This window comes from Oncorhynchus mykiss, chromosome 16, assembly GCF_013265735.2.
Source record: "Oncorhynchus mykiss isolate Arlee chromosome 16, USDA_OmykA_1.1, whole genome shotgun sequence".
NCBI lineage: Eukaryota > Metazoa > Chordata > Actinopteri > Salmoniformes > Salmonidae > Oncorhynchus > Oncorhynchus mykiss.
In genome coordinates, this window is record NC_048580.1 from 60,773,497 (window position 1) to 60,795,803 (window position 22,307).

General features: G+C 41.3%; 1 protein-coding gene across 3 annotated transcripts; it reads right to left on the reverse strand.

Annotated features, from left to right (window-relative positions):
• Nucleotides 1–3,581: 3,581 nt before the first annotated feature.
• On the reverse strand, nt 3,582–17,348 carry slmapb (sarcolemma associated protein b). 3 transcript variants are annotated; one of them, XM_021566831.2, is made up of 10 exons: nt 17,231–17,348; nt 16,845–16,901; nt 12,261–12,386; nt 11,965–12,039; nt 10,231–10,536; nt 9,127–9,376; nt 8,537–8,708; nt 6,329–6,463; nt 4,973–5,060; nt 3,582–4,576 (listed from the first exon to the last, which is right to left on the reverse strand). In XM_021566831.2, exons 2-9 carry the CDS (start codon nt 16,891–16,893, stop codon nt 4,977–4,979), a joined length of 1,197 nt encoding a protein of 398 aa, XP_021422506.2. In that variant the 5' UTR covers nt 16,894–16,901; nt 17,231–17,348; the 3' UTR covers nt 3,582–4,576; nt 4,973–4,976. The 3 variants fall into 3 exon arrangements, with proteins under 3 accessions (XP_021422506.2, XP_021422508.2, XP_021422507.2); XM_021566833.2 differs by having other exon boundaries at nt 10,264–10,536; nt 17,231–17,340; XM_021566832.2 differs by lacking the exon at nt 4,973–5,060 and having other exon boundaries at nt 17,231–17,340.
• Nucleotides 17,349–22,307: the final 4,959 nt, after the last annotated feature.

Sequence of the window (22,307 nt, forward strand, 5' to 3'; positions counted from 1 at the left end):
TGTGTATGTGCAATTCTGAGTGATTGGTTAGGTATTTACTAAATAAATAATTAAACCCAATTTTGTATTGCTGATTCAAATTGTTAGCCAGGGTTCGTGCATATAACCATGAATTTGCAACTTTCAGATGAGACTGAATTAAGATGAGGATTAATATTGACTGCTATTGATGTAAAATATTACTAGGTCTTTAAGAGTTTATTCGGAAGATAACAGCTCTATAAATATTATTTTGTGGTGCCCGACTATTTAGTTAATTACATTTACATGATTAGCTCAATCAGGTGATATTAATTACGGAGAAATTATTTTATAGAATAGCATGTCATATCACTTAATCCGGCATAGCCAAAGACACGACAGGGGGCTCCAGGTTTCAGTTGAGCTTTGGGGAACATGGAGAGGTAAGTCATGATGGACTGCTCATCCTCACGGGGGTCGATGATCTTCTCTGGGGCAATGTCCTGGACGCAAAAGAGAAACAATGGTTATGTATATGTTTGTATGTCCTTTCCTGATGAATTATGCTAGCACCAATTATTCCCCAAACTGGCCTCTTCAGGTCACATGCAGGGTGACATCGAGTCCTACAAGCTAAAACAATGTGCATGATGTAAATCTGCTACATTTCATGTATTCCTTTCACTATGAGCAAAGGACTCTACTTCCTGAAGGCTTTGTTAGTGTGGTGAATTCTTACATGCCCGATGATGTCGTAGGCCAAAAGATTACCCTCCAGAGGCTGTTCCAAGAAGTTAAAACCTAAAATGAAATCTGTACAAATTCCTAGAGTTACACCAATGTTTTCCAATGTAATGGGAACCATATGGGATCTTGAGGGGTGTTGACCACTCTCATAACAATTCAGGTCACGTACGTTTTGAAATGTCAGCCCTGTTCCCCTGTGATTTAGTGGTTTATTCAGTATGTAATATGTGGAAACCACAAGAGTGTTGATAGTCCGAGGACTCGCCTGTGGCACTCCCAGCCACTTGTCAGCCTGCTGCATGGCCACCTTGGCATTGTCTACTTGCTGTACCTCGTCCCAGCTCTCCCAGTCTGGACACAAGCCTGCAGGCAGGGAGAAAGACAGAGTATCAAAGATCAGGTCCTAGACTATATACGCTATAGGAAGTATGCTTTACCCAAAGCTGGATTTTGTTTTCATGAATCCAGTTATAGTTCACCTGGGGCCAGTCCGTCCACCAGTGTCCCAAGAGCCATGCCATTCTGCCAGTCCTGGCTGAAGTTGGTGATAGGCAGTTCGGGCACCTTGTCCAGGATCCACCCAACAGCCATAGCTCAGGGGTCTGTTTCTTGGTCTTGTGCCTTGGCCTCGTCCTCCAGTAAATGAGAAGAGATGGACTAGTGTAGGATCCACACCAACCCCAAAATCAGCTTCATATTCCAGTCCACGATGGCCTTACTGTCTGTTGAGGCAGCACCGTATTACACCCACAAGAATGGATGGGAGATCCAGTGTTATCTAACACAAACAGTATCGCACATCTCCCAGGGTAAATCAAACAGTCCTATAGTCTTCACTTTTATAACAAAAATAATTGTGGCAACATGTGCAATGACATGACTGTACACAGTAACTGTGAGGTACATTAAACAAAGACTAAACTGAATCATAGAAAACTGGCCAAATTGTATACTGTATAATTACAAGTAATGGTACCAAGAAATAAAAAATAAATATGGTATCTGCACAATGCAACCATGCAACCTCATGTAAAGTGTAACCAAAGAAGTGTGACTTTATCTTCTTCCTTAACTTGGCCTGGCTGCCAGACTGAAAATGATCCCTTTCAACATGTCCCTTACCTATGGACATCATCTTGACATTCTCCTGTTCCAGAAACTCGAGCGCAGCAGGGACATTATCCAGCCTCATCTGTCTGAATGTGGGCCTGGTGTGGTACTTCCTGAACATCTTCTTATGGCTCAAGACCTCCAGTAGAGCGATGAGAGTCAGCCCGTCATTTAGGTCAAACTGAATGTCATCTATGAACCTGTTTACACACTTCAGGTGCTTGTTGCACCACCGTGTGATGGTGTTCTTCTGGATTTTCTTCAATGGTACATCATCTGTCAGGTTACACTCAGCGGCACACACACTGTGTTCAGCCAGAGAGACCTCGCTCTTGGTAAATGGCATACTGTAATATACTAACGTTGCCTGTTCCTTGTTGCCTTCTTCCCCTTCCTCTGTTGTTTCGAATCTGATCTGTCTGTCTCCCCATAGTGTGGTGGAGCTTTTAAAGGAGGGCGAGGTGTGGAATATGAGAAGCGATAACCTCACAAATTTCAAGAGTTTTTGCTGGAGGGGAGGGATAAAATATTCCCGCTCCGTGTTATAACACAAAACATTGTCCAAACTGTTAGCATAGAAAGAAGTGCATCAGACACTAGATTTCATGACCTCACTAGAATGTGTCTTGAGGGTTATTGGATGGAGGTCAGTAAGAATACCCCTCGGATGTAAAGCTGATCCCCATCTGGGGGCCCTATGTGTAACATCTGCTTCCAACTCATACCCTCAAACATGTAGATCCCCTGAACGCAGCTCACTCTCCAGATCCCAATCACCTGAATTCTAAATCACCTGCATGTCATTATCACACACTATTTAGTTCAGTTCTTTGCACCCCTTCACTGTGAGGTATTGTTTGTTTTGTGACACGTCTTTCAGAGCGCTGGGTTTCCCGTGTGTTATTCCTATGTATGATAGTTTTTGCCAGCCTCACTAACGACACCTTTTGCCTGTTGGATTTCCTCTTATCTACCTATTGCCTAATCCCCAGGACTATGTTACTAGCCTTTTCCCTGCCTGTACTGTTGCCCTTTTGGACCTCCAGTGTATGACCTTCTGCCTGCCCCTGGACCCAGATACCTGCTGCCTCCTGTGGTCCTTTGCAATAAACACCTGCTGCGCCCTGTGCTTGAAACCAGCTCTGTCTCCACTCGTGTTCATTACACTATGACTAATATCCAGGCCTGATTTCATCCCTAAACCCCCTGCCTGCATTGATGTTATTCATTATTAATATCAGGATAAGACTAATACATCATTTGATGGGCTAGAAACAGCTCACCTTACGTTGTCGGTGTAGCATCTGTAGCTCAGGGGTCTGTTTTTTGGTCTTGTCCTGGCCCCCGTCCTCATTGAGATGGACTGCAGGACGGCATTGAGGGGTGTGTGTGCATGCGTGATATTGAAAAATGTTGACTCTACATCTTTGCAAAATACTGAAACAAGAGTCCTCTAAACGCCAAACACATGTCCAAGTTTAAGGTACTTTCCTCTTTCTTCCGAAAGCACCTTTTCTGATTATCAATAGTAAAGTAATATCCATCAGAGATGCCTGCAGAAGTAAAAGAAAACCTGGCATGATAGATACTTTGTAGCCGATGGCCAAATCAACAACCGTTCAACATGACTCACATGCCATACTGTAAACATTGAGATTTCATACAGTCAATGAGTTTTCTACCAACCCAAACTTAACATGTGGCTCCACTTATTGTCTAATATGTGGTACTATCAGGGTAATGGAGAAAAATAATCATGATCATGAGATTTAGAAGGTTTAATTAAGGTCACACAAAGTACATTTTAGAGCAAATAGTTTTACTACAAACTTAAACTATACCATCACCTATATTTTTCAAAATACAGTATACTTCGCACAATTATTTACATTTGAAAAAGCAATGCTTGAATTACAGTATGTTTTGTGGTGAATTTAATTGGATGACAAATGAATTGATACTAGAGGTTTAAATTGCATGCAAACATTGATTCAAAAGGGAGGTAGGCCTACTGAATAGTCAACAGTTAACATCAAATTGAGGGGGAACTTCTAACTTCTTGGCCTCAAGATCATTCATCTCTGGTTATTCCTTAACCCTTTTTACCAGAATTATGTGAGTGAGTGTATGCAAATGATCTAAGATCATTCACCATGTATTCACACAGAGCTTAGGCGTTGCAATGCAGCAAATTAAAGTTTAAGGTGAATTTACATATTTTACTGGACTCTAAAACAAAGTGTTTAGGGCAGTTGGACCTCGAAGACAGGTCTTTCTGCAGAAATATTAATCATTATCAGTGAGGATAACAGTGTACAGTATCTTTAGCCTATATTCATTGTTGAAATCCTATTAGAAGATAGAGTCCTAATGTAAAACATAAAGAGAAAACCAAAAATGCATTTATGAGTTTCTGAAATTATACATTTAGGAAGATTGAACTTGTCTATAATTGTACAGTATATTCATTTCTCAAATTTCTCTAAAATATATCAGTGAAACTATATAAGTATTCAACTAAAGGGCTCTCCTTTTTAAAACATCTGAACATGAGTAAACAACTGAACAGATCAGGAGGCAATGCATTTAATAGGTTTAGTGTACAGAAGTCTGACCATATGTACGTATGTGTGCATGTTTGCACTAATATCATTGTGTGTGTATGTGTGTCTCACACTCAGGTCCTGGCGTAGAGCACAGCAGCAGTCATAGTCGCTACCACGGCAACTGCATGAGGCACCCAGACGATCCATCCACTCTGAAATAGGAAGTGACACAAACTGAAACACTGACCTCAGCACCGTCTGACAGGCTGCTCTAGCCCCTTAATAGCACCTGATTGGCCAAAGCTGTCATGGAATGCACAGAGAACAATGACGGTTGAAAGCAACATGTTCACGTAGAGCAAGACGAGACAAAAATCAGCCCATAGAAAGAGAGATTCGTTAGATATTAATGATCCAGGCAAGAGGAGAAGATGTCATATTAGAAATGTTAGTTCTGTCATGGGGAGACATCATATTGTCCTCAGTATTTCAGAGGAACGAGAGAGACTTTTCAATTTCGAGACTTGAGATTTGTTTCATGCAGTGTGCTGACAGAGACAAACAATGCGAGATGTAGGCCGGGTTGACTGGACAGGAGTACGGTGTACCTTTCTACCACAATGCGCCGAAGCACCAATACAGCAAAGCCAGGATAAGGCCGATGAGTATGGCTTGGACAGGCAGCAATAGGGAGGTCTACAGGAGGGAAGGGATATTAAGACATCATTGGGAATGGGTGAGTTTGACCCCAGGAGAGTGGGTCAACTCATCAAATATACTGAGTGTATTAAACATTAAGAACACCTGCTCTTTCCATGACATTGACTGACCAGGTGAATCAAGTTTTATTTTTTTTATTTTTACATTTAACCTTTATTTAACTAGGCAAGTCAGTTTAGAACAAATTCTTGTTTACAATGACGGCCTACTCCGGCCAAACCCGGACGACGCTGGGCCAATTGTGCGCCGCCCTATGGGACTCCCAATCACGGCCGGATGTGATACAGCCTAGATTTGAACATGGTACTGTGGTGACGATTCTTGCACTGAGATGTAGTGCCGTAGACCGCTGAGCCACTCAGGAAAGCTTAAAAGGTTAAAGCTATGATCCCTTATTGATGTAAATTGTTAAATCAATTGTTAAATCCATTTCAGAGGAGAGAGAATTGAGACATGGATTGTGTATGTATGCCATTTAGAGGTTGAATGGGCAAGACAAAATATTTAAGTGTCTTTGAATGGGGTATGGTAGTAGGTGACAGGCGCACCGTTTTAAGTGTGTCAAGAACTGTAATGCTGCTGGGTTTTTCCCACTGAACAGTTTCTCGTGTGTATCAAGAATGGTTCCCCACCCAAAGGACATCAGCCAACTTGACACAACTGTGGGAAGCATTGGAGCCAACATGGGCCAGCATCCCTGTGGAATGCTTTCAATACCTCGTAGAGTCCATGTCCTGACGAATTTAGGCTGTTCTGAGGGCAAAAGTGGATGCAATTCAAAATCAGGAAGGTGTTCCTAATATTTTGTACACTCAGCGTATATTGATATTGGTACATAAAATACACAACACAATATGTATGTGACCATATTCTAACATACTACAAGCGTGTCCAAGCGTGTCTAAGTCTAGAAGTAATAGTCAAGGGACAAGCTGGTTGGGAGGAGGAGGGGAGCAGTTGTGGTGTGATTAGAAAGGCTCTGGTGAACACCTGTTGTATCCTGTGCACGTGTCGAATAAACTCTGAAACTTTTCAACTTGAAACTCAAAGGAAGGGGTAGCCTGCTACTGGTGATGCTTGAAGTCAATTTCATCTGAACTCATCTCAACTCAACATTTGAATTCAACCCAACATTTCCAAAACATATATATTTACAGAATGCATGTTGAAGATGATTCATGCAATATTCCTCCCTCTTCTTAGTCGCAGTATATTTTTTAAAGTCTTGATAGTGGATAACTCACTTTGTTTCCTTTCTCCCGCAGCATTTTCAGGTCAGCTTTACACTCCTCAAGCTCATCAGTGATCGACTGCTTTTCCTGTTCGGTCCTCTCAAACTTCTCCTTCAAGTCTGACAGCTCAGTCTGCGTCTCTTCGTACTGAAAACAGAGGTTATAAATATTACAGGGCATTCATAAAACATGCATAGTTTGAGCAACCGTAAGGATTCTGTTTCAAATGGGATAAAACGGCGGTTGTAAAAGTCCAGGCCCTCATCAAATACTTTGAACAAATACTTCCTTCCTCCCTTCTGTCATGACGTTGGCCTCTTTGGGTATAGCAAGCCCATCCCCCTCTCCCTGCCTCCCCCTTTTCTCCTTCAACTAGGTTGCTGTGGTCAGAGAGACGTCATAAATTCCTGAGAATCTCCTCATGGACACACAGTATAGAGAGAGTAGATTTTCATGGAGAACAAAGGAAATCCTTCCACCTCACAGAACTTGAGGTACGAAGAAATTTCATGTTCCGGAGAAAGTATAAAAGATTGGTGAAGAATCCAGCTACGAAATGGTCCGTTTGTCACAACTTGGGGAAGCTCATGGGAGACGGTGTGGCCACATTACCATAACACTGTTTATATAATAGCCTCAGATACTAGGTTTACATCTAATTGTTGTATAAAATGAATGAGTGAGTATGATACAATGTGATTTTGGACTGTTTAATGAAGGAAAACTCAAAAAGGGAATTGGATTTGAACTAAATCAGAGGACCGCCCCTGAGCCCAGTTAGGGTCAGACATCCTGGGACAGCCTTTTCTGCCATTCCGATTTAAACCCCCACTCTGGTTTTCGATCAGCAGACCGAGCTTACCTCAATTACGAGATGGCTAAAGGTTGCAGACCATGATTCTCTCAATCAAGGGAGGACAAAAGGTTGCAGACCATTGCTGAATCTTTTAACCATACCACGTAGTTAAACTCTTAGACTATCGATACCGACAGAATAAGAACAAGTCTTTGATATTAATTACTAGTCTGCAGCTAGGAATTCAGTATCATTGAACGCGAAGAACGACAACCGCCGAAACATCCATTCTATAACGAAACAAATTAATGTCACTCTGAACTACCCACTATAACCACGACAGAGAGAGAGAGGGAGAGACGGACAATTCTACAAAATAAATTAACTTTTCACCAGCGATCAAGACGACACACTGAGAGTAAATCTATATTTTGATTGCAATTGTTCCCGAATGAGTGAGCGTTCATGTGCAAAGGATTAGCATTTCAATTGTTATAATTATCACTTTGTAGTGACTTCTTAGTCGATCCCCACTTCCCCTTTTGTCTAACAAGCCCCAATGCCGGTTTAGCCCACTAGGGCACATTCTCATTTCATGTAACCACATTTACCTTGTTTGTTTGTTTATGAATTTCTGTGAATTACTTAGTTAGTAATAAATAAATTATTTAAGACAATTGATGTATGGATGACTCATAGTGAAGACTAGGTTTGTGCAGATAACCAACAATTTACGACGTTTGGAATGAGACTAACGTGAGGTAAAGTAAATAATTCATTAATCAGAAGACTATGGATCAGATATGAAAATATCTGAAAGGTTATATTAGGAAATTGTAACCTTGTAATCTGAATATTTTTCCTTGGTGCCCCGACTTCCTAGTTAATTAGTTACATTATTAATCAGTTGATCGTGTAATACTAATTACAGATAATCTTTGATAAAAACTATAAGTCTTCAGTTAATGATAGTAAAGACACGACACTTCCATGAAGTGACCACTGGGCTAACAAGATAGGATTGTGATCCTTATGGGTTCCATTATATACTTAAGCAATAAGGCCCAAGGGGGTGTGGTATATGGCCAATATACCATGGCTAAGGGCTGTTCTTATGCACGACGCAAAGCAGAGTGCCTGGACGCAGCCCTTAGCCGTGGTATATTGGCCATATACCACAAACCCCTGAGGTGCCTTATTGCTATTATAAACTGGTTACCAATGTAATTAGAGCAGGAAAAACATTTATTTTGTCATACCCGTGGTATACGGTCTGATATACCATGGCTGTCAGCCAATTAACATTCAGGGTTCAAATCACCTAGTTTATAGTGTAGCTTTTTTTTTTTTCCTATCCAGTCATGTCAGATCATAGATCAGGGATTACTTCAAGGAAGGGAGGAAGACAGCATGCATGTGCCCACCTCTCTCTGCAGGTCCTTGGTGCGGCTGTCTGACTGGTCCAGCTGGCTCTGAAGTTTGGTGTTGTCCTGCTGGTGCTGCTCCTGCTGGGCCCCCAGCCTCTTCTCCATCTCCCCCTGAGAGAGCTCCAGGGCCTTCAGAATGCTGCCTAGCTCAGCACTCTGGGCACGTGAGCTGGGGGAGAGAGAGGGGTTGAAAGAGAGAGAGAGACAGAGGTTCAGGAACAGTGTTACTGTCTATGAATGATTTGTAGACCAATGTATTCTAATTGTGACTATTTCAATGTCAAATGTATTGGTCTGTTAATGTGTGTGTGTGTGTGTGTGTGTGTGTGTGTGTGTGTGTGTGTGTGTGTGTGTGTGTGTGTGTGTGTGTGTGTGTGTGTGTGTGTGTATGTCTGTGTATGTCGGTGTGTGCACGAAAGAAAGAGTCAAAGATAACTGGGCATTAGAGTAAGGGAGAGTGTGAGAGTGGCAGAGACAGACGTGCAAATACTGGGACCATTTTTGAGTTGAGTTGTGCACCGTCGAATCTGTGTATGATGTTTAGGCACAGATGCTGTTGCCAGTTGTGTTTCAGACTACAGACTGACCTGGCCAAATCCTTCTCTAGCTCCTTTTGTTTCTTCAGCATGGCCTCTTTCTCTGAGCGCATGACAGAACTCTCATTCTGTAGGTTCCCCTTCTCCTTCTGGTGAGCCCTGAGCAGTTCCTCCTTCTCCGCCCTGAGGGCAGCACTCTCCTTCTGGTGTGTATTCAGCACTTCCTGTTTCTCTAAGCGCAGGGATGACACCTCCCTCTGGAGGCTGGTGCACTCCCTCTGCATGGACTCCATTTCACCTGCTGTAGAAAACCATAGGGCTGCTCAGACGTGGCATTATATCACAGCCTGGGTGATTGTCTGTTTCTGCTTCAGCCAACTCCTTGATACTTTCAGTAAAACTATTTAGTCAGTCTATTCGGGGCTAATTAGCTGCCCAAACTAAGTTGATGTGGATATACTTTCATATGGATGCAACTTTGTGTACAAATACTTTATAAATCACACATAAATAACACTCATTATTACAGATAAACATTGTGTGTACAGAATATCAATATTTGTTATGTATTTTCTATGCACTGTATATGTAGTACCTTGCAGTGGTAGAAAAAGTACTCAATTGTCATACTTGGGTAAAAGTAAAGATACCTTAATAGAAAATTACTAAAGTAAAAAGTGAGACACCCAGTAAAATTCTACTTGAGTAAAAGTAAAAGTATTTGGTTTTAAATATACTTTACATATCAAAAGTAAATGCTCAAATATTCTTAAGTATCAAAAGTAAAAGTATGAATCATTTCAAATTCCTTATATTAAGCAAACCAAATGGCATGATTTTCTGGATAGCCAGGGGCACAGTCCAACACTCAGACATAAAAAAAAGCCTGTGTGTTTAATGAGTCCGCTAGATTAGATGCAGTAGGGGTGGCCAGGGATTTTCTCTTTAAGTGAGTGAATTAGACAATTTTCCTGTCCTGCTAAGCATTCAAAATGTAACAAGTACTTGTGGGTGTCAGGGAAAATGTATGGAATAAAAAGTACATTATTTTCTTCACGAATGTAGTGAAGTAAAAGTAAAAGTACAGATACACAAAAAAACAACTTAAGTAGTACTTCAAAGTATTTTTACTTAAGAACTTTACACCACTGGTACCTTGTGACTCGGCAGCCTTCTGCCACTGCTTACTCTGCTGCTGTAGGTCACCTTGCAGGCCGTTAATCTCACGCTCGTACTTGCTGGCTGTCTCTCGCCACTTCTCCATATCCTTGGAGACGGTTGCTAAGTTACCCTGGACCGTAGAGACCTCCAGCTTCCAATCGGCGGTGGCAGCATCAAGGGTGCGACGCAGAGTCTTCACTTCTTCTCGGGATCTGTGCAGTTCATCTTGTGAACTCAGGGAGGCGCTGTCTTTCTGTTCTCTAAGGACCCCCAGCTCGTCCTGTAGCTGTCGCAGCTGGCCTGCTCACATAGAAGACAGTGGACATTTTTAAGGAGGAGAAGAGTTATATCAAGGCCGGTCCTTGCTGTTCTGCCCCAGCAAAACTAGAATAGTCCCAGTAAGCAAAATGATGTTGAAAATACATATTTTTCCAGATGTTGAAGTTAGGTTAAATTTAGGTTCTGAATGAAAGGTGAAAAGATATTTTCCATGTTTAAAATACATATTTTCCAGAACGTTAAAAATGCATATTTTCCTGATGCAAAAATTACCTATTTTCAGGACATTGAAATCAGGAACATTTTCTGTTGACATTTTTTTGTCATTTAGCAGATGGTCTAAGAGTGACTTACAGGAGCAATTAGGGTTGAGTGCCCTGCTCAAAGGCACATCAACAGATTTTCACCTAGTCAGCTCAAGGATGCAAACCAGCAACCTTTCAGTTACTGTCCCAACGCTCTTAACCGCTAGGCTACCTGCCACCCATGAACTATTGCTTGCTCTAGTGGTTACCCTCAACAGCTCAGGAAACCTGGGCACATGGAAAAGGCTAATGCTAACGTCAACACTTGCTACAGTGGTCCCTAACAGTAAGTCAGGCCTGGAGTGCCACCCCAGTATCCATGCCCCCTTCTCTGGCTAGACAGAGCCCAACCATTGTGTCCGAAGGGCTGGGTGAGTCTGCCTTGGGGTCTGAAGCCATAGTGAGGCGGACATGGAGGGCCATTTTATCCTTTACCGGGCCCCATCTTCTTCTGCTTGGGCACTGGAGGACGTCACAAAGGAGCAGCTGGGTAGATCACCTGGTGTGTGGCGCGATTTCGGGAGACGGTAGGGGAGGGACGATTTCCCTGAGGTCACTATCCTCATCTGAGGATGAACTGGAGTGGTAGTCAGACGTCACCCTCTACACAGCGCTGGTCACCTTAGTCACATCCTCATCACTATCACTGTTCTGAATGAAAGTTGAAAATACTTGTTTTCCCTATGTTGAAAATACGTATTTTACAGATGTTGAAAATATGTATTTTACAGATGTTGAAATGTTGAAATGAAACTCATTTTTGGTTCTGAATGAGAGTTTAATATATGTAATTTATAGAAGTCTATGTTTAGGCCAAATCAAGGCTGGTCCAGACCGGACAAAATCTGAACCAAACATAGACAGCTTTGGATGTGGAAATCAAGGCCGGTCCGGTACTGCACCAACAAAAGACATCCAAAAGGCGGTGAAGCTCTCTCTATCTCACAGAACTGAACCAACATCACAACTACACACAAACTTTAACCACATATACAGTAGCCTAGATTCATGAACAGTCACGCATACAAACAAAAATCCAGCTCTACCCACACACATTCCTACACATTTCTCACACACCCCAAAGTAATTCTAGTAAGGAAGATCCAAGGCAACTTCAAACACACACACTTTGGTCTATAGCTACCGTGTAGGAATTTCAACTGTTTTGCAGACTCGTCAGCTTGCTGCTTGTTGGCTCTCCTCTCCTCCTCCAGGAGACCTATAATGTATGACACAAATAATACAATAAGTTAACTTCTCTAACTATGAACATTCACTGCTGCAGCTGTTGTGTGAAGGTGTGTATGCTTGTGCCTGTTATCTTTGTACAGTATTGGGTAATGTCTGTAAGTCGCTTTGGATAAAAGCAACTGCTAAATGGCATATATTACTATTATAATCCACTGTTGGGTGAGTGTCATTCCTAAGCTTTTCCATTACCTTGCAGTTCCATGCATTTCAGTTTCCCTGTGTTGGAGAGCTCCTGGGCCTCACGAAGCTCCTCGTTCAGATGCTTGATGACTTTCTCTGAGTCACTTGTTCCCGTGTTGGATCGGTTCATCTCATCTGGGAAAGGAATGGAGGTAAATACAGTGTTCAGCAGAGGACAGACCAACATGACAGGGTGGAGACTTACAGTGCATACGGAAAGTATTCAGAGCCCTTGACATTTTCCATATTTTTTACGTTACAGCTTTCTTCTAAAATTGCTAAAATCATCCTGAGCGCTCTGGAGCTGGTTTTCATCAAGAATCTCACAGTACTTCGCTTCGTTCATCTTCCCCTCGACCCTGACAAATCTGCCAGCCCCTGTGTAACAGTATAGCTTCCGTCCATCTCCTCGCCCCAACCTGGGCTTGAACCAGGGACCCTCTGCACACATCAACAACAGTCACCCACGAAGCATCGTGACCCATCGCTCCACAAAAGCCGCAGCCCTTGCAGAGCAAGGGGAACCACTACTTCAAGGTCTCAAAGCGAGTGACGTCACCGATTGAAACGCTATTAGCGTGCACCACCGCTAACTAGCTAGCCATTTCACATTGGTTACACCTACTACTGAAAAACATCCCCACAGCATGATGCTGCCACCACCATGCTTCACCGTACAGTTGGTGCCAGGTTTCTTCCAGATGTGACGCTTGGCATTCAGGCCAATCTTGGTTTCAATCTTGGTTTCATCAGACCAGAGAATCTTGTTTCTCATGGTCTGAGAGTCTTTAGGTGCCTTTTGGCATGTGCATTTTACTAAGGAGTGGCTTCTGTCTGGCCTTCTGGAAGGTTGTCCTTCTGGAAGGTTCTTCCAGAGTGTCAGAGTGACCATTGGGTTCTTGGTCACCTCCCTGATCATGGCCCTTCTCCTCCGATTGCTCAGTTTGGCCTGGGGGCCAGCTCTAGAAAGAGTCTTGGTGGTTCCAAACTTATTCCATTTAAGAATGATGAAGGCCACTGTGTTCTTGGACCTTCAATGCTGCAGAAATGTTTTGGAACCCTTCCCCACATCTGTGCCTTGACACAATCCTATCTCGGAGCTCTACAAAAAATTCCTTCGACCTCATGGCTTGGTTTTTGCTCTGACATGCACTGTGGGACCTTATATAGACAGGTGTGCGCCTTTCCAAATCATGTCCAATCAATTGAATTTACCACAAGTGAACTCCAATCAAGTTGTAGAAACATCTCAAGGACGATCAATGGAAACAGGATCAGTGGTGGATAAAGTACCCAATTGTCATACTTGAGTAAAAGTAAAGATACCTTAAAAGAAAATGACTCAAGTAAAAGTGGAAGTCACCCAGTAAAATACTACTTGAGTAAAAGTCTAAAAGTATTTGGTTTTAAATGTACTTAAGTATCAAAAGTAAATGTAATCGCTAAAATATATTTAATTATCAAAAGTAAAAGTATAAATAATTTCAAATTCCTTATATTAAGCAAACCAGACGGCACAATTTTCTATAATTTTTAATTAACGGATAGCCAGGGGCTTCAACACTCAGACATAATTTACAAACAAAGCATTTGTGTTTAGTGAGTCTGCCAGATCAGAGGCAGTAGGGATGACATGGGATGTTCTCTTGATATGTGCGTGCATTAGACAATTTTCCTGTCCTGCTAAGCATTCAAAATGTAACTAGTACTTTTGGGTGTCAGGGAAAATTTAAAGAGTAAAAAGTACATTATTTTGTTTAGGAATGTAGTGGAGTAAAAGTAAAAGTCGTAAAAACCTGTTTTTGATGTTTTGCCTGATTTATTCAATTTTAGAATAAGGCTATAGTCAAGGGGTCTGAATACTTTCCCAATCCACTGTATCTACAGTAGGGGAAAATGAGGACAAATGTTCTCGTAAAATTATAGATGACTGACATTAGCCACATGTGGTCTGGTACTTTCTATGACCCTCGTTAGGCCTTTGCGAGATTCCAAAGCTAATGTCAAACTTGACTGAATGTTTGACTCTCTGGACTATTTTGCCTCCCCACTCCCTGCCAACAGATTACATTTAGCCATGGATGAAATGTGAGATAATTTCCCAAGATGACCAAAAATTGTACTATTACATAAACTAATTACATCCCAAAAATAGAATAATTAATAATGTCATCTGAACTCACATATTGGGGTCCGCTTCTATTAGCGGGCACTTATAGTAGTCAAGCCTTTTGATGTACCCTCAAAGTAATCACATTTCTCACAGTTTCAAAGCAATGACCTCTACTGACTATGATTTCATAGGTCGAAAAGATGACTAGTAGAGAAAGCAACGCATAACTCTCTCTCAAAATAGACGGAATAAAACCCAGCTAAAACTCTTCTTCTAATCTGCCAGGGCTGTAAAAAGAGACGACCTCATCCTAGATCAAGCGTTTGGCAGAGGCCAAAACAAGACGCCATAACAGTGCACCATAAATGGAGATATAAGAGGGCTATGATATCACTGTGGCAGACACTGTATCAGTGTAGAAACTAACAATATGTTTCAGATAACAGACATGCACGCACAACCTCTCACACTCGCTAGCTCGTTTAAATACACATGTGCAAACGTTACTGTGGAATATTAGCTTTGACGTCAAACCAGAGAAATAATTAGAGATGTTAGTTATGCTAATAAATGTCCATAAACAAAGCAGTGTTTAGAGTCTGCTGGAGGCTGGTGGTGCACCCACCCCCCATCCCTGTTCAGGCACATGACCTCCCACTGTGTGTGAAGACAGGGAGGAATGCTCTGGCCTCTATCTGAGAGAGTGCGTGTGTGTGTGTTTGTGTGTGTGTGCATGTGTGTGCATGTCTGTAAATGGCTGAATGAGCATGAGAATGTGTGTAGGTGTGTGTATGGATGTTTGCGCCGAGCATATGTCAGGAGCTGAGTGAGTTTCGTTGTGTGTGTTTCTCTGAGGAAATGGATTCTTCGTGAGGAGCTGAGTGAGGTTAAATGTGTCCGTGTGTGTGAGAGAGAGCGAGAAAAACTGAGAGAGAGAAAGCAAGAGAGAGGGAGAGAGAGAGAGAGAGAAAGCAAGAGAGAAAGCAAGAGAGAGTGAGAGAGAGAAAGCAAGAAAGAGGGAGAGAAAGAGAGGCTGTGTGTGTGAGAGAATGTGGCCGGTGGTAACAGGATGTGTTAGCGCAGGGGTAACAAACATATGGCCTGTGGGCCCCAAAAAAATACAAATAAAAAGCTCTATTTAATTTAAAATCACTAAATCCAAATTGAAATGACAAATTACAATGTAGAAATTACAATGGACCTACCATACCGTTTCGTGACTGTGTTCAGCTCGCTAATAATCACCAAAATGAAAGCTAGACAGTCAGGGACCTTAGAAAATTCCAAAAACGGTTGAGGACTATTTTATGCAAATTCTGACCGTGAGGAAATATAACCAATTTTCATCCGGATCTCGTTAAAAACCGAACACGGCCCCGGAATGTATTTTTTTGTTGACATCCCTAAGTTAAAGGTTTATCTCTCACTGACACATCATGGTTGGCCATTACTTATTGGGATATTTGGTGTCATCAAATGATGCCGGATGAAAAAACACAACTGTGGAATATTCCTTTCTACGTCTAAACATATTTCAGACTTGCTTGATCATCGACCATTACGTTCCCTCATAGGCACCACAGAATGAATGTAATGAGAATCCTTCTAACCCTTTTTCTATTTTTACATCTCATCATGCTGAAGGCTATAGCCGTCATGCTCCATCCACCATAATGTCTAAGCCCGCTACCATTGTGGCAGCCATTCAAAACTGAGTCAGAGGCTTCGTGATTCCCTGACCGGTACTCTATTTGTATACATTAACACTCACAAAGAAATCTTCTGGTCTAGGCCTGATGCTTTGGATTACAGCTACAGAATATACTGCAGGTATAATGATTCCTATGTTATAAGGGTAACTTCATATTATTAAACTCTGATGAGATTTACACTATAAACTGTGAAAAAAGATAACCCTAAGGTCAAATGTGTTATTGTTGTTATGGTGAATAGCCAATGTGTTCTGTATAGCCTATGTGACTAGTGGCATTACTAATTAATTGATCATGCACAATTGATTCACTCACAGACATGCATCAGGAGCATACACAAGGTACTCCAGTGTCCTCTCTCAAATGTTAACTTCTTGTTAGAATTGGTTGTCAATCCTGTCAACCTAAATGTCAATACTGTCATTTAACAGTCATTTGAGTTGATCCCTAATGTATTAAAGGCTCCTTCAGATTACGGTTTGATTCCACTTGAAACCAGAGAACTGTAGCCCTAAACACAATGCCTTTTATAGCAATGCGAGCTCTTAAATGTCCTGTTTCCACACCCAGTCTTTCCTTTACAAAGTCTCTCTCTCTTTGACCCTTTCCTCCTCACTCGGCAACGAGGTCTGGGATGACTTGCACAAGTCAGTAATAGAATAGGAGATGACTAGTTAAAGACATCAGAAGTGACCCAACAGATCCCGGGTCAGTTATTATAATCTGTCCAACTACATGTAATGAGAATAAAGAGACGGTCTCACTCACCTTTAATGAGTGAGACCTTCATGGGTTCTTTCAGCTCCTGATGATCCATTTGCTTATCTGCAAAAAAGGATACATTATCATTTCATATGAGTACAGTGACTTTGCTAACAGTTTAGGGTGAGAGATGAGCTAACTTGAGAATAAAATAATAACAAGATATCATAGCAGAAGAAGAAATCAATAACATAACATATGAAGCACAAGACTGAAAAATGTAATTGAATGTGAAATTAATGTGCATACAACGTACATTGAGGACTTTATGAAGAGATGTTGTATTACAATTCTATGAAAGGAATTAAAAATGAAAGGATAATAATTGAAAGTAATAAAGCCTATATAAATAAGTACATTACATTTCAAAACATATAATAATGTGATATTACCTCAGGTCAGGTGTTCTCTGCTATTATCAGTGCTGGGGCTACAGCAGTCCCTGGCATGAAGAATTCTTTCCAACTATCTGATTTTTCAGATGCGAAATGGAATAGTCCATCTGAAGAGGGGGACATCAAATGCAATAACAAAGACTCTCCATCAGACTGCCAAGCTATTTTCCAAGGCATGTTAGGAAAAGAACCACTGGTACAGTAAAAATGACTGGTTGATTACCTTGAAGGTAGTCAAAATCTAATGATAGAGGTCATCCAGATCAAAACAATAATTGTCACAAATAGTCCCCCCTCTTCATGGTGGAGGGTCCCAGTCTTTCCACACTAGGTCATGAATCTGACTGGGGCATCTCGGAAGCTGCAGCTGCATACTGAAACAGAGGGAGGTTTTGTTCAGGGAATGAGCTGCTCCCAGGCCAGTTGGTACTGATGTAGAAATGGGGGCTTAGCCTAACAATAGGACCTTCCAATGTGAGATTGTGTGAGAGTGGGTAGTGTGTGAGTGTATGAGTTTCGGAGTGTGTGTGTGTGTATGTGTGTCTGTGTGTGTGTGCCCTTGTTATGCCAAGTAGGGCACTGCCATTTCCCTTTAATTTAACTCCATGCTGACCATATGTTTCCATAAGGATAAATTATGCTGCAACATTTTGAGCTCTGAATGGGGTACTGTTGACAATAAAAGCAGGACATAGAATAAACAGAAATAAATGATGTGGAGTATGACATAATATAAACGGGTGTAATGTTAGATGTGGAGAATGCAACTAATACACTGAACTAATGTGGTGTGACATTACAAAGGTTAGGAGGCTTTGCCAGAAGTTCAGAATGGGACAGAATAATAAAAAAGATTTAGCAAAACCGCAGAGACTAATCTAGGAAAACCATGAATGAAGGAAATACTGCCAGTACACTTCCCTGATACATGTGTACATATTGTAATATAAATTGTGCATTCCTTTATTATACTTATGCTAAAACATTTTATTATTTCTTATTGTTGTTGCATTGTCGGGAAGGAACCTGCAAATAAGTATTTCATTGGACAGTGTATACCACGTGTATCCTGTACATTCAACTAATAAAACTTGAAACTACACAGTCTCAAGGACAACCTAGAGAACTGTGACCAAAACAGAATGAAAAAATAGAATGTAAATCCCACCAGGGTAATACTACCACTCTGCTGTGCGTTTGTGGGTGTGACAACCAAACAGTACTACAACGTTTTTCCTCCTAGACTGAATGGATGCATTTGATCATCCATGTACAGATGAGTAGAAATGAAGAAGGGAGTTAATAAAATATTTCCTGTAGGGACCCAAGTTTTTTCTGACCATGTGATGTGACCTGGAGTGGATAAAATATGTAACCTAATTAAAGGGTTGAACTAGGGCCCAGTTTGTACTAGTCAGGTCATGTGGTTACCCTTAAACATAGAACTAAATCTGTATTAGGCCCTACCAGATCAATACATTCTCATCAATGTCCACTTTAATACAACTTATACTGTATTGTGTTTAAGCTGGAGACACACAATATATGTTTTTATATTTCCTGGAAGTATCCTGTGAGAAAAGGTAGAAAAGCAAGAGAGCTCTATACATAGACCTTCTGAATAGTATGAACAAAAAAACTAGGAAAAAGAACAAGGTCACTTCAGTTAATTTCCCAGTTGAACCGTTTGAGAGTGTCTTATGATGAGATTTTGTAGAACTATCGCTAGAAAAACTCAAGACTAAGTTATCTCAAAAAATCCCTTCTCAATAATGAATACATGAATTCCAAACAAAACCTATTTTTTTTAACCTTTCTTCAACAATCTAATTATCTTCATTAACACGCGCTCCAGCAGGTGTATCTATCTCACTGATCATCCCTAAAGCCAACACCTCATTTGGCCGCCTTTCGTTCCAGTTCTCTGCTGCCTGTGACTGGAACGAATTGCAAAAATCGCTGAAGTTGGAGACTTTTATCTCCCTCACCAACTTCAAACATCTGCTATCTGAGCAGCTAACCGATCGCTGCAGCTGTACATAGTCTATCGGTAAATAGCCCACCCATTTTTACCTACCTCATCCCCATACTGTTTTTATTTATTTTATTTTCTGCTCTTTTGCACACCAATATCTCTACCTGTACATGACCATCTGATCATTTATCACTCCAGTGGTAATCTGCAAAATTGTAATTATTCGCCTACCTCCTCATGTCTTTTGCACACAATGTATATAGACTCTCCTTTTTTCTACTGTATTATTGATTTGTTAATTACTCCATGTGTAACTCTGTGTTGTCTGTTCACACTGCTATGCCTTATCTTGGCCAGGTCGCAGTTGCAAATGAGAACTTGTTCTCAACTAGCCTACCTGGTTAAATAAAGGTGAAATAAAAAATAAATAAAAAAATAAATTAACCCACTACCAAACCCCTTTTTTTCTGTGCTAGTCGAGCAAGTGACAATAAGGTATAAGCCTGCATCAATATTAGACAGAGAAAGAACTCAATTTCATATAGGCCTGCCTACCATCCTTTATTAGTGTCCCCATTCCAGCGATCTCCACTGAACCCTAGCCTGAAGGCCCAGCATCATACTGCCCCCTTTTTCTCTCTCTCACAGATGAACCATCAAACAGGCAAAGCATCAATACATGACTAAGATTGTATCCTACTACACCGGCTGTGACACTCGTCGGATGTGGCATGGTTTGACTCTTTCTCCATGGTGAGGATCAAAGGTGCCAGATCATCTTGGCACATGGCAGACAGATAGGAGAGAGGGGGGAGTTGGGTCAGTTTGATGCAAAACAGCCGGTCATAAATAGTTTGCAGAAACTCTCCTTCCTTGCCCTGCAGTATTGGGAAAGAAATTAATTTATCTACAGAAGACCTTTGCCGCCTTAAAATTCTAATGGCCAGAGAATTTACTTTGGAACAATATTCATAAGACAGGAATGGTAAGAACAGTCTGTTGGGATCTAAAGAATAATCCTGTCATATGGTTTATTATTTTGTGATGTCACTAAGGGCGGTATGACAAAGTAACTGTAACTCTGAAAGTGTATACATCCTATGTATCAAATGTTGTATAAAATATGTGATTAAATATGAAAATACTTTTGTGAAGGTAACAATGTGATTGTAGCCTTCTAAATGAGATAATTGCTTTTCATATAAACTTGTGCCCTGTCAGTAGCCATGCCCAAGTGAACTCAGAGTTCGTGTCAGCAAGACGGAATGCCCCCTTTGGCCAGAGTTCTTAAAAAGACTCACTAATGAAATTTACATTAGACCATCCTGACATACAGCATGAGCTGAACCTTACAAAGTGGTTTAAACTCTACAGACCAGAAAACACTCTCGAGCGGCTAGCTGTTCTTTACCATTCGGCCATCAAATTTGCCACCAATGCTCCTTATAGGACACATCACTGCACTCTATACTCCTCTGTAAACTGGTCATCTCTGTATACCCGTTGCAAGACCAACTGGTTGATGCGTATTTATAAAACCCTCTTAGGCTTCACTCGTCCCTATCTGAGATACCTACTGCAGCCCTCATCTTCTAAAGACAACACCCATTCTGCCAATCACATTCAGTTAAAGGTCCCCAAGTCACACACATCCCTGGGTCGCTCCTCTTTTCAGTGTGCTGCAACTAGTGACAGGAACAAGCTGCAATTTTTTTTTAAACTAAAACTGGAACGTATTATCTCCATCTCTTCATTCAAAGACTCAATCATGGACACTCTTACTGACAGTTGTGTCTGATTTGTGTGATGTATTGTTGTCTCTACCTTCTTGCTTTTGTGCTGTTGTCTGTGCCCAATAAAGTTTGTACCATGTTTTGTGCTACTGCCATGTTGTGTAGCTACCATGTTGTGTTGTCGTGTTGCTGCCATGCTAAGTTGTGGTCTTAGGTCTCTCTTTATGTAGTGTTGTGGTGTCTCTCTTGTCGTGATGTGTGTTTTGTTCTACATACAGTTGAAGTCGGAAGTTTACATACACCTTAGCCAAATGCATTTGAACTCAGTTTTTCACAATTCCTGACATTTAATCCTAGTAAAAATTCCCTGTCTTAGGTCAGTTACGATCACCACTTTATTGTAAGAATGTGAAATGTCAGAATAATAGTAGAGAGAATGATTTCTTTCAGCTTTTATTTATTTCATCACATTCCCAGTGGGTCAGAAGTTTACATACACTCAATTAGTATTTGGTAGCATTGCCTTTAAATGTTTAACTTGGGTCAAACGTTTTGGGTAGCCTTCCACAAGCATCCCACAATAAGTTGGGTTTTCCTACCTCATGATGCCATCTAATTTGTGAATGTGCACCAGTCCCTCCTGCAGCAAAGCACCCCCACAACATAATGCTGCCACCCCCGTGCTTCATGGTTGGGATGGTGTTCTTCGGCTTGCAAGCATCCCCCTTTTTCCTCCAAACATAATGGTCATTATGGCCAAACAGTTCTATTTTTGTTTCATCAGACCAGAGGACATTTCTCCAAAATGTATGATCTTTGTCCCCATGTGCAGTTGCAAACCGTAGTCTGTCTTTCTTTATGGCGGTTTTGGAGCAGTGGCTTCTTCCTTTCTGAGCGGTCTTTCAGGTTATGTCGATATGGGACTCGTTTTACTGTGGATTTAGATACTTTTGTACCTGTTTCCTCCAGCGTCTTCACAAGGTCCTTTGCTGTTGTTCTGGGATTGATTTGCACTTTTCGTACCAAAGTACGTTCATCTCTAGGAGACAGAACGCGTCTCCTTCCTGAGTGGTATGACGGCTGCGTGGTCCCATGGTGTTTATACTTGCATGCTATTGTTTGTACAGATGAACGTGGTACCTTCAGGTGTTTGGAAATTGCTCCCAAGGATGAACCAGACTTGAGGTCTTGGCTGATTTCTTTTGATTTTCCCATGATGTCAAGCAAAGAGGCACTGAGTTTGAAGGTAGGCCTTGAAATACATTCACAGGTACACCTCCAATTGACTCAAATGAGGTCAATTAGCCTATCAGAAGCTTCTAAAGCCATGACATCATTTTCTGGAATTTTACAAGCTGTTTAAAGG